The sequence below is a fragment of the Chamaea fasciata genome, unplaced genomic scaffold (assembly GCF_029207755.1).
Source record: "Chamaea fasciata isolate MVZ Bird 193981 ecotype frontalis unplaced genomic scaffold, bChaFas1.0.hap1 SCAF_6, whole genome shotgun sequence".
NCBI lineage: Eukaryota > Metazoa > Chordata > Aves > Passeriformes > Sylviidae > Chamaea > Chamaea fasciata.
The window spans coordinates 41,857,895-41,875,650 of NW_027094091.1; the positions used below are offsets into that span (position 1 = coordinate 41,857,895).

At 35.9% G+C, this 17,756-nt stretch overlaps 1 protein-coding gene across 4 annotated transcripts in view; it reads right to left on the bottom strand.

The window, feature by feature from the left end:
• Positions 1-4,091: 4,091 nt before the first annotated feature.
• Positions 4,092-17,756, bottom strand: part of GUCY1A1 (guanylate cyclase 1 soluble subunit alpha 1) — a 34,799-nt gene continuing 21,134 nt past the window's right edge. For all 4 annotated transcript variants that reach the window (XM_066186089.1, XM_066186085.1, XM_066186088.1 and 1 more), the window contains 8 exons: positions 16,399-16,816; positions 13,696-13,757; positions 12,063-12,121; positions 10,619-11,325; positions 8,659-9,144; positions 8,009-8,152; positions 6,283-6,437; positions 4,092-5,076 (listed from right to left, as the gene is read on the bottom strand). In XM_066186089.1, the coding sequence (XP_066042186.1) occupies positions 4,875-5,076; positions 6,283-6,437; positions 8,009-8,152; positions 8,659-9,144; positions 10,619-11,325; positions 12,063-12,121; positions 13,696-13,757; positions 16,399-16,647 (2,064 nt within the window). In that variant the 5' untranslated portion in view covers positions 16,648-16,816 and the 3' untranslated portion in view covers positions 4,092-4,874. The remainder of the gene's footprint in view (positions 5,077-6,282; positions 6,438-8,008; positions 8,153-8,658; positions 9,145-10,618; positions 11,326-12,062; positions 12,122-13,695; positions 13,758-16,398; positions 16,817-17,756) is intronic.

Here is a 17,756-nt window from a genome sequence, read left to right on the forward strand (position 1 = left end):
TAGCCATGCAGAGCGAACTAATCACGTGTACAAATTTTCCCCAACATCATCTGCAATCAGTGGAAAGTCTCCTGTTCACTTTCACATGGTTGTAGTCCAGAGTCCCTGGGAATGCATTTGTCTTTGATACTTCTTTGGCAGGTTTTGTTTGGGCTGAAAAATCAGAAGAGTGGAAATGTTTCTATGCCTGAATCCACCCCTTTTCACATCCTTGGGATGCTACTGCATGTATTCTCTCGGTTATTTCCCACTACGTGCTGCTGTGTGTGCAGGATATGCATTTGCTGTAGTGGCACAAAAATTTGTAATTTTGTACTGCTCAAAAACTGAGAAGCAATTTTAGCACAGATCTTCAAAGGCCATCTTATAATGAGGCTGCAAAGCAATGTGCTCATTTACATTTATATTAGGAAACCACTGGCTTGACTTTGCTTTCACATCAAAAGTCTGCTGAAGTAGATGAGACACACAACTTTATAAGGTTGTTTACTTTGTTTCAGATTTCTTTCACAGTTTATTATTTCTTTGACTGGCTTTCCAGCTTCATGTTCCACCCTAACTGCATATTTAACATTCAGATCCTACTGCCTGTGCTCTGGAGAGTATGTACCTTTAAACTGTTGCATCTGAATGTAGCAAAGGTTCCAGAATCATTGATTGTTTTTCTTCTTTTATTTGTGTTTCAGTATCAGAGCAATGCTCAGTAACCTAAGACAGTGGCTTTTACTCTCCCTCCATGCTCTGCAGAAAAGGACTGCCAGTGAACATACGCAAACTGGATTGGAAAATTTGAAATAAAACCAAAACCAAACAAACCTCATGTCTGATTATTTTCTTCCTATGCAGTTGTAAGCAGTCACACCATCAGAGGTGGTTTTAGAAGTCCCAAAAGACTGTTGTGGCACACACTTTGCAGACTTTGCAGGCAGAAAAGCAAGTCCTAGGTCTCATTTCACAAAGTTAAATTTAGTTCCTGCCAAGCTGACTTATGATAAACTGGAGCAGAGCTTTGAAAGCAACTCAGTACCCTGTACACTTTATGGCAAACAGCCACAAAAGTCCTTGCTGTTGCAGGAAGCAAATCTCCCACTGCTTTTGCAGAACAATGGGCAGGCATAACAAAAATGTTAGCAGCTTGAGTGACCTGCTAGGTTGTAGGATGGGTGGGGTTTGAAAAAGGGTCCCCTTGCCAAGATTCAAGAGCAATTCCCTTAATTCTGATGGTCTTTAGTTGGAAATACTGATTTTGCCCCCTGTACTATTAATTGCAGTGTTTCTGAAAGGCTGTGAAAGAAAACGATGGGAGAAATAAACTGGGTTTGGGGGAGGTCTGAATTCTGCCTTCACAAGTTTTCCCAGGAAGAAGTAGATCTGTCTCAGGGGCTCAATTATCTGTGTGCTTCACTGTTCTGTCAGTTTTTGTGATTCCCTTTGCTCTGGTTTTGCACAGTAGTTCAGAGAGAAAGAAAGCATCAGCCTCACACTAATGGCACTTCCTCTGACATCAGCAATGCAAATTTTTTCCAACATGACCCCTGAAATCTTATCAGGTCATGCCTGAATGAAATAAAATTAATCGAATTCTTTTGGTATAGCTTTCACTTTAACTATGTCAGTGTTAAGATTCAAAGGACCTACTTTTTATTTCAAGGGCCATTTATACTTTTTTGGCAAAGAAACTGCAGTGATAAAAGTGTATCTTCCATCACATAGTGTAAGTGTGAACAGGAATTAGCCACACAGAATTTTCATGAACTAATAAAATAAAATTTCACACATAACAAAACTGGTTCTGGACATAATACTAAGGTGTTTTGGTATTTATATAAATGGCATTGCATAGTTTCTGAAAATTTCCACAGTATCATACACTATACTACAGAAGAGATCAACTTAAAAACAACTGTTATTTTCTTCCAAAATATACCAGTATTGCGTCAATTAAATTGCCTTCCATTTTTCTCACCAATTTGCTTATTAGCTTTCTGATTCCTTTTTTTTTTTTCAGTTTAAGTGAAATGATTAGTTAAAAGGTGAAAGGAATGTTTTAGATCTAAGTGAAAAGACTAATTAAAATATTTGTCCCCTATTAAATATGTATTTATTCAGCAAAAGAATTTAAACAGAGGAACAGCTTCAGTGAAACCTAAATTCTGAAATTACGTTTAAAGCTAAACGGACTTTTGGGGGCTTTTGTAGAACAGATTTGAACACAAGTCCATTTTAAAGTACTTTCATGAATATTTGTCTTAAATATGTGCCTAAATACTATTTACTTCACTGAGATTCAAGCATGTTGCTTTCTGTGTACACTAAAGCATCTTACCAGAACTCTTCCTGGAAGGTTGTCACCACTAAGGAAGGTATCAAGCATTGCCATGATGAACATCCTACGTAATGACAGATTTATATGAAATTTGGCTTTGAGCATGGCCATCATCCAGTCCAGAAATAGTTGTCTTCCAGGGACAAAAGGAAATTCCCTCCTAAACATACTTCCCATTTGGTAGATCTGAGCAAGAAATCCTTTTTATTTACAAGTGTATTTGCTTCTGAACAGGGATGGACACATTCACACTGACCTCAGTCACTTCTCGTTTAATAACATAAGCGTACTGACCTGTCAGGAGTCAAATACTCGCCCATTTTTATATCCAGGGGTACCCACATGGGAATGCTAGTAACCTCTGGCATTTCTCTCAACAGAATAGAATTGTCTGACCAATATAATATTCAAAGATCAGTCTCCAAGATTTGCATAGTTCTTTTCTCCTTGAAACACTGCAGTCTAAAGTGTTACAAATACATGTGCTTGTATATTTGTGTGTATCTGGTGTGCACGAGAGAGATGTGTTTGTTTATAATACACAGACTTTCTGGTTCCACTTTTGTGCCACAGAACTATTTCTAAGCATCTTGGATGGATATAGTAGACCTCAAGAAGGATTCAATAGTTCAAGTTTTGTTCAAGTGCTCCTTACAGGAAACCTGAATTGAAACATGGCTTTAAAAATGTTCTTAATTCTAGTCTCTTCTAATGTCTTTTCTCAAGATTCTGATGGTACACATATGAGTATCTACCATAAACTAGTAGGATAAAACGGTTTATTGAGCTTCAGAATGAACCAGTCAATATCAGAAAATGAACAACATAGCACCTTAGTCTAATGTAATTGCTCCCTTTAAATATTAAGAGAGCAAAATCTGATTTAGTGGCCAGTGGTTTGCAGAGACTTTTATGGCTTGATGTGCCAAACCCCAGGAGCTGAAGAGGTTAGGATAATAACTAATAATACCTGGTACTACTGGGAGCAGTAGTATGTGTATAAGCTATGTACTTCTCCAGCCTGCAGTTGGGATCAAACTGTACAGCACAGAGAAACTTCTGAGCAGATGTATCTGCTAGTTAGAGAGGCGGAATCTTAAACTCAGAACTCTTAACTAACTCTATTCTGCCAGTTCCAGAGGCAAAGCCTTTAGAATTCTCTACTCATATACCATCAGCCACATCAGAAAAGCTTGTACTGTAGTAGTATTAATCTTTTTAAATGCGTTCATATGTGTAGTCCTGGGTCGTGCCTGAGATGTTTTCGTTTTCTGAAATTCTTTTCCCAGGGAATTTTCTGTAAACAGGAGAAATGTTTTTGTAAACTGTACTTTGCTTTCATTCCTTTTCCTAGAAGGGACTTCTTCTTGATGTCCCTCTGGTCTGACCAATGTAATTGAAGAAGTTTGTCTTTGTTTCACCAATTGAATTAGTCTGTGTAAAATAGTATAAAAGAGAGACACATCCCAAAAATAAGAGTCATTTTCAGCCTTCTGAAGTCAGAATCTGTGTCATTGTGGTTTACAACAGCGTCACATATGTTTAAAACCATCTCTGTTCACCTGAAAATTCCCGTGGCAATTTTAGAGGGAGCATGCAATGGGGATTTCCATAGCATGTCACACCCACATTGCATCCTTGAATAAGGATCAGAGCTTGAAGCTTGTGTTCTTCCATTTCATACAGCCTGACTGGAATTCCATTCCTAAGCAAACATTCCAAAGCATATTTTATTACACTTCTGTTAAAACATTTCAAATTCAAATGACAACAAAAAGAAAACATTTATTGCTGTAATACATAATAACAAGTGGATATTATTAAGTACTTTAAAAACTCTAAGAACTAAAATATTTTGATGATTACAGAGATGTTAGTATGTGATTATACAGGGCTTTAATCTATATTCATTTTATACACAAAATAAAGTTCATGAAACAGTAAGCAGCAACTCTGCTATGCACGTGTATTAGCTACAATTAGCAGTCTGATCCAGAAAATGCTGAGCACCCTCACACTTTGACCAGTCAATGTGAGAAGATGGTCAGCAGCCTTCTAGGATGGAGCCCAAATGATGCACTGGAAGGAGTATGTGAAGGCAATGACAGTATTTTAATGGACATTTTCTTATGGAATCTCTAAGAAAATACATTTTCATAGTCATTGATAAGCACCAGCTCACAACACTGCATGTGGCTGCATCACTTGCACATTACATTTCCTGACAAACTGCATATACAATACATCTAGAATTCTCAGTATAGAGAGAACTGCAGCACTTACGAAATTACCACAGGGAAAATACAGTTTATAGTAGCATTTCCAACAGTGACGTTGCAACATTACTTTAGCAACTATGTTCCTTACGCAAAGGAAAAATAAAAAGTAGTCAGTGACATACTTCCTGAAATGTTAATACTGGCTTTCAGGTGTTAACAATCTAAAGTGCTTTCATGTTTCATACAGTTTTAAAAATTTTTAATTTATACCAAAAAAAAAAAAATCCAAATATTTATAAATTTATTCTATGCATCTGTGAACGTACAATTTAGTCTATTCCTGTTTCCTCACCAAAAAAATTGGCATTGCCATCTCCCAAATCTCTCTTTTGAAACCAAGTCTGTGAGTTTGTTCCTTGAATATAAGCATCCAGAAAATAGCAAATTCCAGGGATATCACTAGGAAAATTTGGTGGAAGCTCCTCTCTTGATCGCGGTGTGAACACAAAACCTGGATATTCCTTTAACAACCTAGAACAAAAATGAATCATCTTGATTAAAAATCAATCAGTCACTAAAAGTGCAGATATTCAATAATTCTTCATGTATGGCAGGGAGAATCCAATTAAATTTTTATAGTTATTTACTGGAAATATAAAAAATAATGTTTACTTGGTAACCTTGATAACCTATTAACTTGTGCAACAGTGCAAATAACAGTATTTTTTTTTCTTGTCAATGTTTTGCATGTAGGTGCTATGTTTGTTGTAAGTATTTTCAAAAATTATTTAGTCCTGAAAGCTAGCTCACATCTGCACATAAAATGCACCATAATTAATATCTCAAAGAATGGAATTCTGTGAACCTTATTAATTAAACCAGTCAGACCCTCGTATCAATTCTAATGTTATTTGCTTTTTCACAGATTGAAACAGACTGCTAATCTGAAGGGATAAATATTGATAACTCATACCAAAGCTTTCAAATAATTACTGCCATATACAGGAGTTGTGCAAGGTGCCATAATGTTATCAGTGTGTTTTTAGAACTCATGAATGAATCAAAATTAAAAAAACACCAAACAAAAAGGAGGTTAACACCTTGTTCACTCAGGAAAAAAAAAAACCAAAACAACCAAAAAAACCAACCAAACAAACAAACAAAAAAAACCCAACTCCACAACAACAATAGTTTACCCATTAATCAAATTGCCTATTTTCTAGGGGTGTGATTCTAAATGATTTTCCGTATGAGTAGAATGGAAAAACAATCACTGTTGGCCAGCACTGCTTATGTTGACATACATAAGCACTGGTGATGCTAATGCTCTCTCTGTGTTTTCAGAGCACATGATCAAAAGGGTTACTTTCTCTGTGCTCTAATACCTGTACTACTTTTTCTAAATCATCTATCCAAGATCATCTAAAGCTTGGCACTGTCTATGTCACATAACACATGCTGCAGGGGATGTCAGGAAGGATCCTGTGCCAAATTCTCTGTCTGATGTTGGATGCAGAACCTTGCCACAAGGCATTATCAGATATATGGCAGTGGGTACAAGCTGAGTAGGAATAACAGACTACAGTCCAGGCTACGGTAAGGGTAGCACAGCTTCCTTAAAAGGTTAAAAAAATAATTTATTATTTTGCTTATTTTACCCAGCCAAAAAACCATCAGGAAGATAATAAACTACTACAGTGACTACTGCAGGTGGACATTTTACATACTGCACTGTACCTGTAAGTTGTTGGGCTGACATTTATTTTTCTAGGTATACTGCAAGACTCAAACTTATTAGCAAGGGTTACATTATTTCCAAAAAGGCAATAACGAGGCATTTTCACCCCAACAACTCCAGCAAAGACAGATCCAGAATGAAGGCCAATACGCATCTTTGAACAAAAGAAAGAAAACAGCATAATTAGGTAAAACAGAATTGATAAAATCAATTTTATAAATTATTCTTAATTTAAAAAGAAAGAATGAGCTGTGTGCTTTCTCTCATGCACATTAAACAGGTGTAGAGGTGTTTTCTTCAGAACACCATTCTGACTAAATAATGGCATGACATCAGAAAGCTTGTATGTCTGTTTTACGAGCTACTCTTTACATATCAAGAATCATACAATTATGAAGAAGTTGCAGTTTCTAACTTTGAGTGTAAAAGCAGAAAAACCTGCAACAAAATCAAAATCCACCCACATAAAGTGGTTGAAATACGTGCATTGAAATATAAGTCTGATTCAAAGATGCCATTTGCAGTCACACCTTTTTTTCTTGGCAATTGCTCTGTAAAATGACAGTAGATTGTGTGACAAATTTATTGCTTTGCACAATAGCCAATGGTTTCATGAAGCATTTTCTTAAAATGGATGCATGCTTTCTTTACAAATAGGAAGGAAACTTCCTTCTAAGAAGTTTCTGTTAGGTACTTACACAATACAACTTTTTTCTCCTTATTTTAAAATAATTTTAAAAATGTAGTAGTAGCATTTGCATGTAAATTATAAACTTGTTATAGTATTGCCAGGATGTTTCCAGATTTTTTTAAGTGTAACCTAATTTGATACTGCAAAATACAAACAGAACAACATCTATTTATAATATAATACAATGCTGTTCTCTGTGATAAATGTGGAGCATATAATCCCCTTAATAACCATTTTCTTTGTCTTGGAATACCAGTATTCCTTAATCTAAAATTTAAGAAAAAAAAAGGCATTAAGCTTTCTGGAGGAAGAAATGAAAACATAAACGTTAAAAATTAGCAAATGAAAGACCTGATGAACCGAGACACCTCTATTAAAAATATCAGGATGCCATTCCAGGCCATTTGAACTATGTCAAAGTTCCACATCATTTTTCATGCACACAGGCCTTCTTTTTCTTTCTCAGTAAGAGATAATCCTATATGAAAATTCCATTACATATGTAAGTTCTCACTGAAAGGAAGCCATAAATATAATTACCACTGAATTTAACAGTTGCTTTGACAGCATTAACACCATTATCTTATGGTGGTTCAGTATTTGACTGTGAAACAAGAACAGCAATGGAATCCTTTAAAGATGTGTGGATTACTACAATCAGAACGTCTTTGGGCATTCATATTCATAGCTTCTGCGTCAAAAGACTTGGAAGTCTAATTTGGAAAGAGGATTAGTCATTTCCTTAGAAAAGAGAATATTCCATGCCACTGACAGCTTTATTGCTACTGAGATGAACTGCAGCGTGTCAGATTGCACCTATTGACTTCACTGCATTTGTCTTTCAGGTTGATTTTCAGATCTCTATTTCACCTTTACCGCTCCAAAAAACTCTCATCCATAGATCTAAAAAGGTCAGCTTCTCCAGCCACAGTCACTTGATTCCCCAGATTCTCTAAGTTAATGCAATGACGTGAAATTTCCTTGAGACAAAATCCCAGAAAGCAACTAAACAAAAATACAATAAAATATATGACCTTGATAGGCTCTCCATGGGGAGACACCACCTCGTCTGACAGTTCCATCATCTTCAGTGCCATCAGTGCTATTTGAACAGCATGTGTTTCACTTTCTTTGTGCAAGCCTCCAGCAACACAGTAGGCATCTCCAATGGTCTCAACCTAAAACAGACATATTTGTTCCTTACTCTTAGACTGTTTAATAAATATAAAAAGAACAGCCTAACTTCAGTAAGAATTGTAGCTACATACAATTTTTGACCAAGTCTTAGTTTTGCTGCAAAATTATTTAAGTACTGGAAAATCCTGCAGTATCATGCAAAAGGAAAAATTACACAACTTTTATTTATTGCTGGGCATAATTCTAAAATACTTTTCCATTTTCATTTACTGCCAGGCAGCCCCAGCTACATCAAATACCTATTTACTCCAGAGTCACAGCACTGACATTGAAATTAAAATTTTAAATGGCCTCTTAAGTTTTGATGGGATTTTTTCTTGGCTGAATAAACAACTGTTTATGATGACTTTTTTTGTTTGTGATTTGTCTTTCCTTTGAAAAAGGTTTATGGCAAAATAATTTTTGGACCTCTATTATCTTCTATCTCACTTAGTCTTAATATCCTTTCCTGCCCCAGAATCCCACAGAAAAGCAATGAATTGTGTACCTTGTAGACATCTAGCTCTCCACATTGGTAATCAAATCGAGTATAAAGCTCATTAAGCATGGTGATAACCTGCATAGGTGAGCATTGGGAACAGATGGCAGTGAATCCAACAATGTCAGAAAAAAGCATTGTGACATTATTAAATTTCTTGGCTTTTACAACTTGTCCCTGCCACAGCTGCTGAGCAACTTCTCCAGGAAAAATTGAAAACAGAAGATCTACAGTCTTCTTCTTCTCTTCTTCAAGTGCTTGATGGGCCTGCTCAAGGGTTGCTTTTAGCTTTCCTAACCTCTTCTTCAGTCCATCCTGGGCTCTGGCCTGCTCTCCTATCAGAACAACATCTCTTAGAGCATTGTGAATGGGAATATCAGAGAGGTACAATCCACGTCCTGTAAAATCTTCTAGTCTGTCCACACAGGGAGATCCCAAAAACAGAATGGCACTGGATTCAAAAATATATATCATTTGGCCTTTAAGATCCATTACCTGAAACAATTAAAGAAACAAGAATTCATGCAAAACATGACCATGGCAATGGTCTAGAAACAAGAAGTTTTAGAGAAAATACATTTTGCTAAAATGTAAGAAAATCATGAATGGTCCAAAATTCTTACATTTTCATTTAGTTGCTTAGGGAAAACATGGGGTGTTGAATCACAGAGCCATCAAGTAAGTTCATTTTTATTCAGTCCCCTGGTACAAGAGGACTACAGCTTCAGGATAAACACCTAGTTATGTCTGAGTATCAGTTTATCTTAGGGAGAAAAGAAAACCAAAAAGAATAATTTTGCGCATTTTCAGCAATTGATAAATGTGTTCGTACAGTGGCCTCTGAATTTCTACTACTAAGTAGTTCATGCACTACTTTCTCCATAAGATAAAGTGAGAAAATCTGCTTCAGTTTTATCATAAGATGTTCAGTACTCACTTCAATTTAAAATTAAAGGCAGAAATGGCAGGACTATCCATTTAGTAGATCAAAAAAGTTTTGTGTGAAATGTTTTTATGTCCCTTCTGTAGTCAGTTGTGTAATATGAAAGGTGCTGCAGAGCTTAGCTTAACATGGCTTTGAAAGACTACTTTTTCAATAAAATCTGGTCCTTACTAATAGGATACTTACTAATAAAATATGTTCCTTACTAATGCATACTTTGCATGTGCAAATACATGCAAAATCAAAGCCGCCTCTACCACCCCTTGTAATCATTCTAGTGCAGAAATGGATCTGAGATGAAGTAGCTACAGCTTTTAATAGTAGCCACATTAGTAACTGGGTAAAAACTTTTTTACTGTTCTTCATTCAAGTTTTTGGAGTGTTGAGTTTGAACTGCTAATTCATCCTGGAGTGCCTCAGGTGCATATAAGCTGGAATTCAGCTGGGACCAGGAATGAATAAAAACGGTCACTGAATACGCAATGTTTTTACTGTCCTAGGTCATTTGTCACAGACCTAGCTTCAGCAAAGATAGCTGTACCCCATCAGCTGAAACTAAGTGGAACCTTTGGTGATTGTATCTGATGAAAATATCAGAATATCAAAGATATCAAAATACCAAAGGCTGAATGATCACAGAAAACATCTGGTTATTCTCCCCAAACCTAGAGCTGTCTCCAAATGGCTCAGGGGCACTTTTCCTGCCACTGTCTTTGTGCTGAAGATGCCCTTATTCTCAGCAGCATGGCATATCACTGACTTTATCTCAGTATTTCAAATTATTCAGATAAAATCAAATTTTCAGTCAGATTTTACTTGTGTAGAAGTCGTAAAGCAGAGTTTTGACTGAACACTGGCTTCAGAATCTGAATTACATTTGACTACCCAAATTAAATCACTACTATACAGTTGTATCAGATGTTCAGATGTAGAAAATGCAAAATGCACCATGTTTTGTGGCTATTTTAACTCCATCTGAAAAAAACAAGTTCCTTGTAGAAGTAATGGTGAGAAAGAGTATCTTACCATGGACGGTTTCATATCAGTATTATCCCATCTTCTAACTCGTACAGTAAACTGCATATTTAGCATTGTCATTATTCCACTAAAAGTGCAGCTTACTTTGGGGGTAAGAATTTCGAAATACTCTTCAAAATTTGGCTTAGCTTGAAATTCTCTCCTGGTCAAAAGTCTTCTTATCCCATTTCCAATTTGAAGAACTGACATATCCTTGTCAAACATAAAATGAAATGGGAAAGTCTTACAGAACACAGAGGCAGGAATCACAAGTGAAGACTGTGGTTTACATGGAGATAAGGAAGGTTTTGTACTTTTGACTTGTATGGAATACAGCAAATAAGGCTGATTAGCAAACTCAGTGCAGTCATTATGGAAACAAGGAGGCATGAGCATCACTTCCACCTCAGTTTCATACAAAATATGAGCTGCTGCTTTAATGATACCAGGCAGAATAAGACTTGTGATTTTCTTAGGAAAGAAATAATAAACATTTAAGAAGTCCTGATCTTTCTCCAGGCATAATATGGAGGCATCTTCAAGTCTGTCCTTTTTTCCTGCTTCTTGGCTGTGGCTCTGCTTCAGCAGAGTAGTGAAACTATTCAAGAAGTCCTTAAGGGTACCTCCAATAACCCCTAATATGTGTTCATCCTCTTCATAGCATATTTTGAATAGCTCTTCACCAAGAGATTCCCGTAGAGACTCCACAGGAACACCTGCACAGAACCACATTTTAGTCAGAACTGCACTCATCAGCCTGAATCACAGGCTAACCTCCACATTTTTTTCAACCTAGGCGAATACACACTATCAATTTCCTTCCCTGATGCAGCATTGACACCTGAGGGCACTCTCATTTAGGAGTCCTGGAAACAAGGCCTGGAAATGGGGAGACAATTGGTTGTAGTTTAGAAAGATCCAAGATTCAGTGTTCTTTGTAGAGATGGAGACAACATGAATGCAAGTTTGGCACAAGATTTAACTCAACTCCCTTAGATTGATAAAAAGGAGTAAAATAAGAAGTTAAAAACTAATATAAGAATAAAATAGGATCTGCAGATATAAGTACTATGCATAATCCAGTACATTCAATGACCTTGGGAATATTCTGGAGCACTGAGGCCAGTTGGCACTGAATGGCTCACATCCTTGCTAGTAAATTTGTTTTACCTGGATGGCTGCATGCAAACTGACTGTTGGGAATGTTCTATTTCCCCAACTGTTACTGGGAATCCTTTAAAAAAGTTTTGTCTCTCACACACCAAAGTAACTCTCTCTCACTCTGTGCCTGGACCAGTTCAACAGTTATATATTAGAGAGTTCTCTTCTGACACACAAAGTCTTCAGAATATGGAGTAACATATTAGTAACAAGACTAATTTATATAAAATATTATATATTTATAGAATAGATACTCTTTATTTATATATATAATTAAACAAGCTTACATTACCTGCTGCATTAGCATAATCACTGATTATTTTTTCAAAATCTTCTCTATCACCAGTTTTTCTGCAAAGATCATAAAATATATAAATAAAACCCCTAAATTATCAAGATAAACACGGTAAAAATATTACGTACAGATGTAACCTACCTTGTCTTTAAAGTGTATATACCTAGTTCTGCTGATCAAATCGGAAATTTTTAATTAATTCAAAAAGGGGTGTTGGTAGGATCTTAGATTATTCTGTGCATTTCTGGTAAATTAAAGTTTTGGTGGTCTGAGCTCCAGTTATGGATTTCAGTCAAATGCTATTGCCTGTCATTGTAACAGTCCTGGTTTTTTGTTTGGCTTGTGGTTTTTGGGGGGTTTTTTAAGCCAAAAGTACATTTCCTAACATATTGTATAATATAATTGGAATTAATTTTTTGGAATTACACTGCATTTAATTCAAAAGAGGTGAGAATGTATTTCTGCTTTAAGAGGAAATACAAATAATAACTATTAACTTCAAAATTACTTGTTTATTGGTAGTAATGCAGATATTTGACACAAAACTGCAGCCCTCTGAGGACAATAAATGTCAAACTGAATGTTTGACTCAAAGTTATGAGAATGACATATAGCTTAGATTAACCTCCATATAAGCCATAAACTCCTGATACAGGCCTTCTGAATTTCTTCACTTGGAATATCATAGGTATATTTATATGCAAAAGCAATACAGACATTTAGATTTGATTTCCATTTGCATTATTGCCTCCTTCAGAATATCACAGTAATTTTTTCTTTTCAACTAATACTCCAGGGAAGCAACACATAATTAAAGAATGGGAAAACATTCATAGAATAAGCCAGTCAGCAATTGCAAAGCACATCTGACCCGCTATCTTTGGTTCAGTCAATGTATGTAAAGTGCTTTAAAAATATCAAGTATAATTTAAAAGATACACTGCAATTATCTATTCTTATCATGGTGAGCAACAGTGTAGTTTCCAACTTGATTATTTTTCTTCACTTCAGAAAGCAGATTTAAACTGATGGGCTTGTATTTTCAAATGCATTCAATAAACTGAATCCTCAGTGTATCATGAGATGCTAAGAAATTCTTACTTTCTACAAGGCTCAAATGATTAATACTAGATTAGTACTAAGAAGTGCTGAAAATTGAGCTGAATTCCTCAGAAACAGAAACCAGAAGCCAAGTGAGCTCAGGAAAACATCCAGGTCAGTATCTGTAGTGTATGAGTGTTCACTGTATCAGAAACCAAACTCTTTTGTATAATACTAATTGTATTTAAAACTCTTTCCATGGGATCTTAGAAACACTGGGTTAGATCCACATACAACCATATCTATTGTTCCATCTATGCCAAGCAGTCTCTGAGCTCCTCTGAAGTCCTTGCCTGTTTGCCTGTACAATTTGCCCTTTAAGTCAACTTTGTGAGTGATGTAAATATTTGTGAATATTTTAAAATAAACGAAATCATTACTAGCTTACATTACATGAAATGTTACACACCAATTTGACAAGATAATTGAATATAAATTCCAGAAGTCTTGACTCCCGGTCACCACCCCATTCTTGTCTGAAAAACATTTTTGCAGTGAAGTTAGTTACAAACCCATTACACTTACATACCTGGTTTCTTTTACTCTGTGTTTTGTAAGGGTTCTCTGCAGTGCAAGATTTAGCCTTTCAAACTGGGGAAAAAAATAAGTATGTCACATGTATCTATGTCATTGCTAAAAACCATGAGATAACATTCCTATACACAGAATTACTTTGCCATCCTTGGGACTAACAACTTTTTTTTTTTCAAGACAGTATTGTTGTAAGGAAAAGCATGCCACTTCTGTGATTCTGGGGTTTACTTTATATTCACCCCTTCTGCTCCAGTACCACTATAATTAAGCCCCTCAGTTCATGTGCACCACGGGTTGTATGTTTTAAATACAGTGATGTTCTTTACCTCCAAGTTTTCAGATGGCAGTAAAGACAGTGCTGCTAAGAAATAAGTACAAATAACACAGCTTTCTATTATGACAAATCTCACCCCACAAAAAACCACAAAGTACCATGAATACAAAATTATTTTAAAGAAAAGGAGTAATTTTCACTGTGTATGCCACGACCCCAAACATCCTCCAAATGAAAATCTAGTCACTGTAGATAGCCTTTATAAAAGGATTCTCTAATAAAAGACACTTTAGAGCATAATGAATATTTGCCTTAAAATACTTCAATCCCATGATTCCATATCCCTTCTGCAGTTCCTAATTGGAACAGATGGAACATTTTCCAAATATGCATATTTCAAGTTGTTAGGGCCAGTAAAGCTGTCAGATGTATGTAGTCTCTGATATTCAAAACCCAAATTTCCCACACAGACAGGGTCATAGAATAGTACTATACTGGCATAACAGAATTCAGCTGTGAGGCTTCCTGTGGCCTGGCTTTTCTTCGGTTCTCATTCCCTGAAGATACTAGCAGCTTTTACTGCATCTTTTACTTTGTGTATTTCCAGGAGGAAATTTTGCACAAAGAAAATATCATGTGAAAGAAAGGCCATATATTCTGAAAATGTTTTCCAAGGAAAAATTTAAAGTGAATTAGATACGTATATACATATCTATGTATATACCATATACCATATATATGAACATAACATAAATTACATCTGTGTAGAAACTGACACAGTAAGTGGAATGCCATTCAATCCATTACCTATAAACGACCAATGATCTCCATATTTCTGTAAAGAAAGAAGCAAATTAAACAATAACATGCACTACATTACATCTCAAATTTAATCAAAAAGTTGTCTGGATGCACTTTGTCCTGGACTTCCATGCATAGCTCGCTGTTTCCATAAGAAGTTCACTAATCAATAAGGGTCATGATGCAGCCCCATTTTGGACCTTCCAGTTGGAAGGAAGATGATGTTACTCAACGACATTTAAGTAAGGTAAATTATCTGAGCAATGAAAAATATGTTTCTAAACAAGCAAAGCCCTTTTATGGAAAAATAAGATTCGGAAGACACTTAGGGCTTGACCTCAAATCAGCATGAGAAAAGACTTGGACAAAGTTCTAATGAATATGACTTGGATAATTGTAAATAGTAACAATGATAACCTTGAATTTCAGTGGTTCCTAGGGTACACCATCATAGTATCTTCACTTTGCCAAGCTTTGTCCCAGCTGATGAACTAGCTTATCAAAATTATGTAATAGGCAACTGCATACATTTATACTACTCTTTAAAGAGAAAAAAACCCCCAGTTATTAAAAATCCCACCAACAACTATATACTAGAAAAGCAAGACAGCAATCATGACACCCTGGAAAGGGTGCTTTGCCAGTTCATTTTTGGGTTACAAGTCTTTTCCTTTAAAAATTTAGGTATCAGTTTAAAGGTTTAAAGTGATGCATTCCATCTGTACAAATGCAGCAGAGGTAAAAAGGTTTTTCCAAACTTAATTATCTAGAGGTTTAGTGAATGGGTAATAGATGAAGAGCTGCATAACCAGATCTGCAAATAGATTTACCAAAACTCCAGCACTTTAAGTAAGGTACACTGAATGTCCAGGTAATGGAACTGTAATTAAATTAGTGTACAGAATTGCCCATTTGCTATTTGTAGTCCCGATATGTCAGTCAGTTCCTTCAAACTTCCCACTGAATTTGATACAAGGCCAAGAGTTGGATGTTATGGAGCTGCAATTTTCATGTTCTTTTTAGAGATAAACCATGGTATTCATCTCCACTTAAGGAAGCCTGCACTGGGCCTGTTTTCAGTTAAGTTGAGCAGAGACATAAGAATATTTTTGTGGTAAACACGAACAGTAATGGTTTTAAAAATAGTATGACAAGAGGTTAGTATCACAGCAGATGGAAACATCTATTTTAATTTTTTTTGTGATAATGACTAATGCACTTAGCAGTTTGGATTCAGTTAGGTGAACTGATGAGATGACCACATAATTTACATAATTAGGAAACAAGGCAGAATTTCTATTACTATATCTCTATGTAAAAAAATGGTACAAAAATAGATGGATTTAAAAAGACCAATTAAAAAGATCAGTGGAAAGTTGAAAATACAAGGCAAAAATAAGGGAAATACAGTGGAAGGAATGGTGCACACAACACAAAGTGTGGCAAAATTACATCCAGAAGGAATGAAAGTGGATTTAAACTACAGAGAACTATGTAAGAACACAAACTTTTAAATCAAAGTAACTTTCTAAAGGCTTAAATCTAAAGGCAGGCATAGAATGCTACTTTAACATTTATAGTTAAATGCTATTAAAGTTTTATTATTATTTTGTATCTATTTACCTCAGGAAAGATTAGTTTGCAGATGCTTTCAGTTAGTGTGTGCAGGTACACTCTACTTCGGCTCGTTTTCCTCTGTGGAAGGTCTCCTTGACCATCTTTTTCATGGACTTCTTTGCAGATAGGCAAAGCTGCTCTAGAGCTGTTTTCTGTGCAGTCCTTGTCATGTTCCTCAGTAATGTGACCTTGAGTCAGTAAGGAGAAAGGACATTCTCCTGTGATCTTCAAGTCTTTCAGTTTTGTACAGAACATACTGTACGAAGTCTCTCTCTTGAGATTAGGAGTATTTCGCTCTGCGTTTGACAGTTCTCTTCTGTTTACTAACAAGAGCAGAAAATGCCAGAATAATAAGTTGATAAGGCAACCACTGTGGAAGGTTGTTGGTAGCTATAAATCACCACAGGGAAAAAAAACTGTGCCCCTACAAAATAAGAAAGGAAGAAAGAATAATAAACATTTATTTTCTCTTTTAAATTCCCATGATGTGCCGGTTTTATCTTAAGTACATTAAAACAATGGCTTTTTGAGGACTTAGCTCAGGAAAGCACTTACTCTTGTCCCATTTTAAGCATGTAATATCTACTGACTGCAGTGCTTCAGGTAACTCAAGTTGTGTGCATGGTTAAGTATGAGTTGGGACTCAAGTGATTAAGGCAGAGGACCTGTCTTACCCAATACATATATTTGGTCACACTGATAGATGGGGTTTCTGTAAGAGTGGAATTCCAATGAGGAAACCTTTTGATTCTTTTTAAGTAGCTATTAAAAACTATCTTATATGGTACAATGAAACAGATTAGTTATGAATACTTTAATCTAAATTTACTTGACATCCAAGATATCCTTTATGCAATGAGAAATGTATGACTTAAGTTAGTGCGTGTACTTCTTAAACAGTAAACCATCCAAGACCAAAGGTTAGAGTTTCTTGTAAAAACAACTAACTGGTGACAACTCACATCTTGGGAATTTGGCCACACAACTGCACTTGCTTGGAAACACTAAGGGATTTTTATGCTTTTGAAGGTGGTATTTTCCAAACAACACATTAAAAAAAAAAGGCTGCACTTTTAATTTTAATAACGGTTCCATTTGTTACAGGGCCAAAGCCCAGGCTACAACTTAATTTGACTACTGCTGTAAAACACAAAAATGTTTGTACAAACACATCAGCAACAAAAGGAGGGCTAAGGAAAATCTCCATCCTTTACTGGATGCAAGAGGAAACAGTGGCAAAAGACTGGGAAAAGGCTGAGGTACTTGGTGCCTTCTTTGCCTCAGTCTTTAATAATGAGAACAGTTGCCCCCAGGGCATCAAGACCCTGTGCTAGAAGACAGAGACAAAGAGCAGAATGATGCTC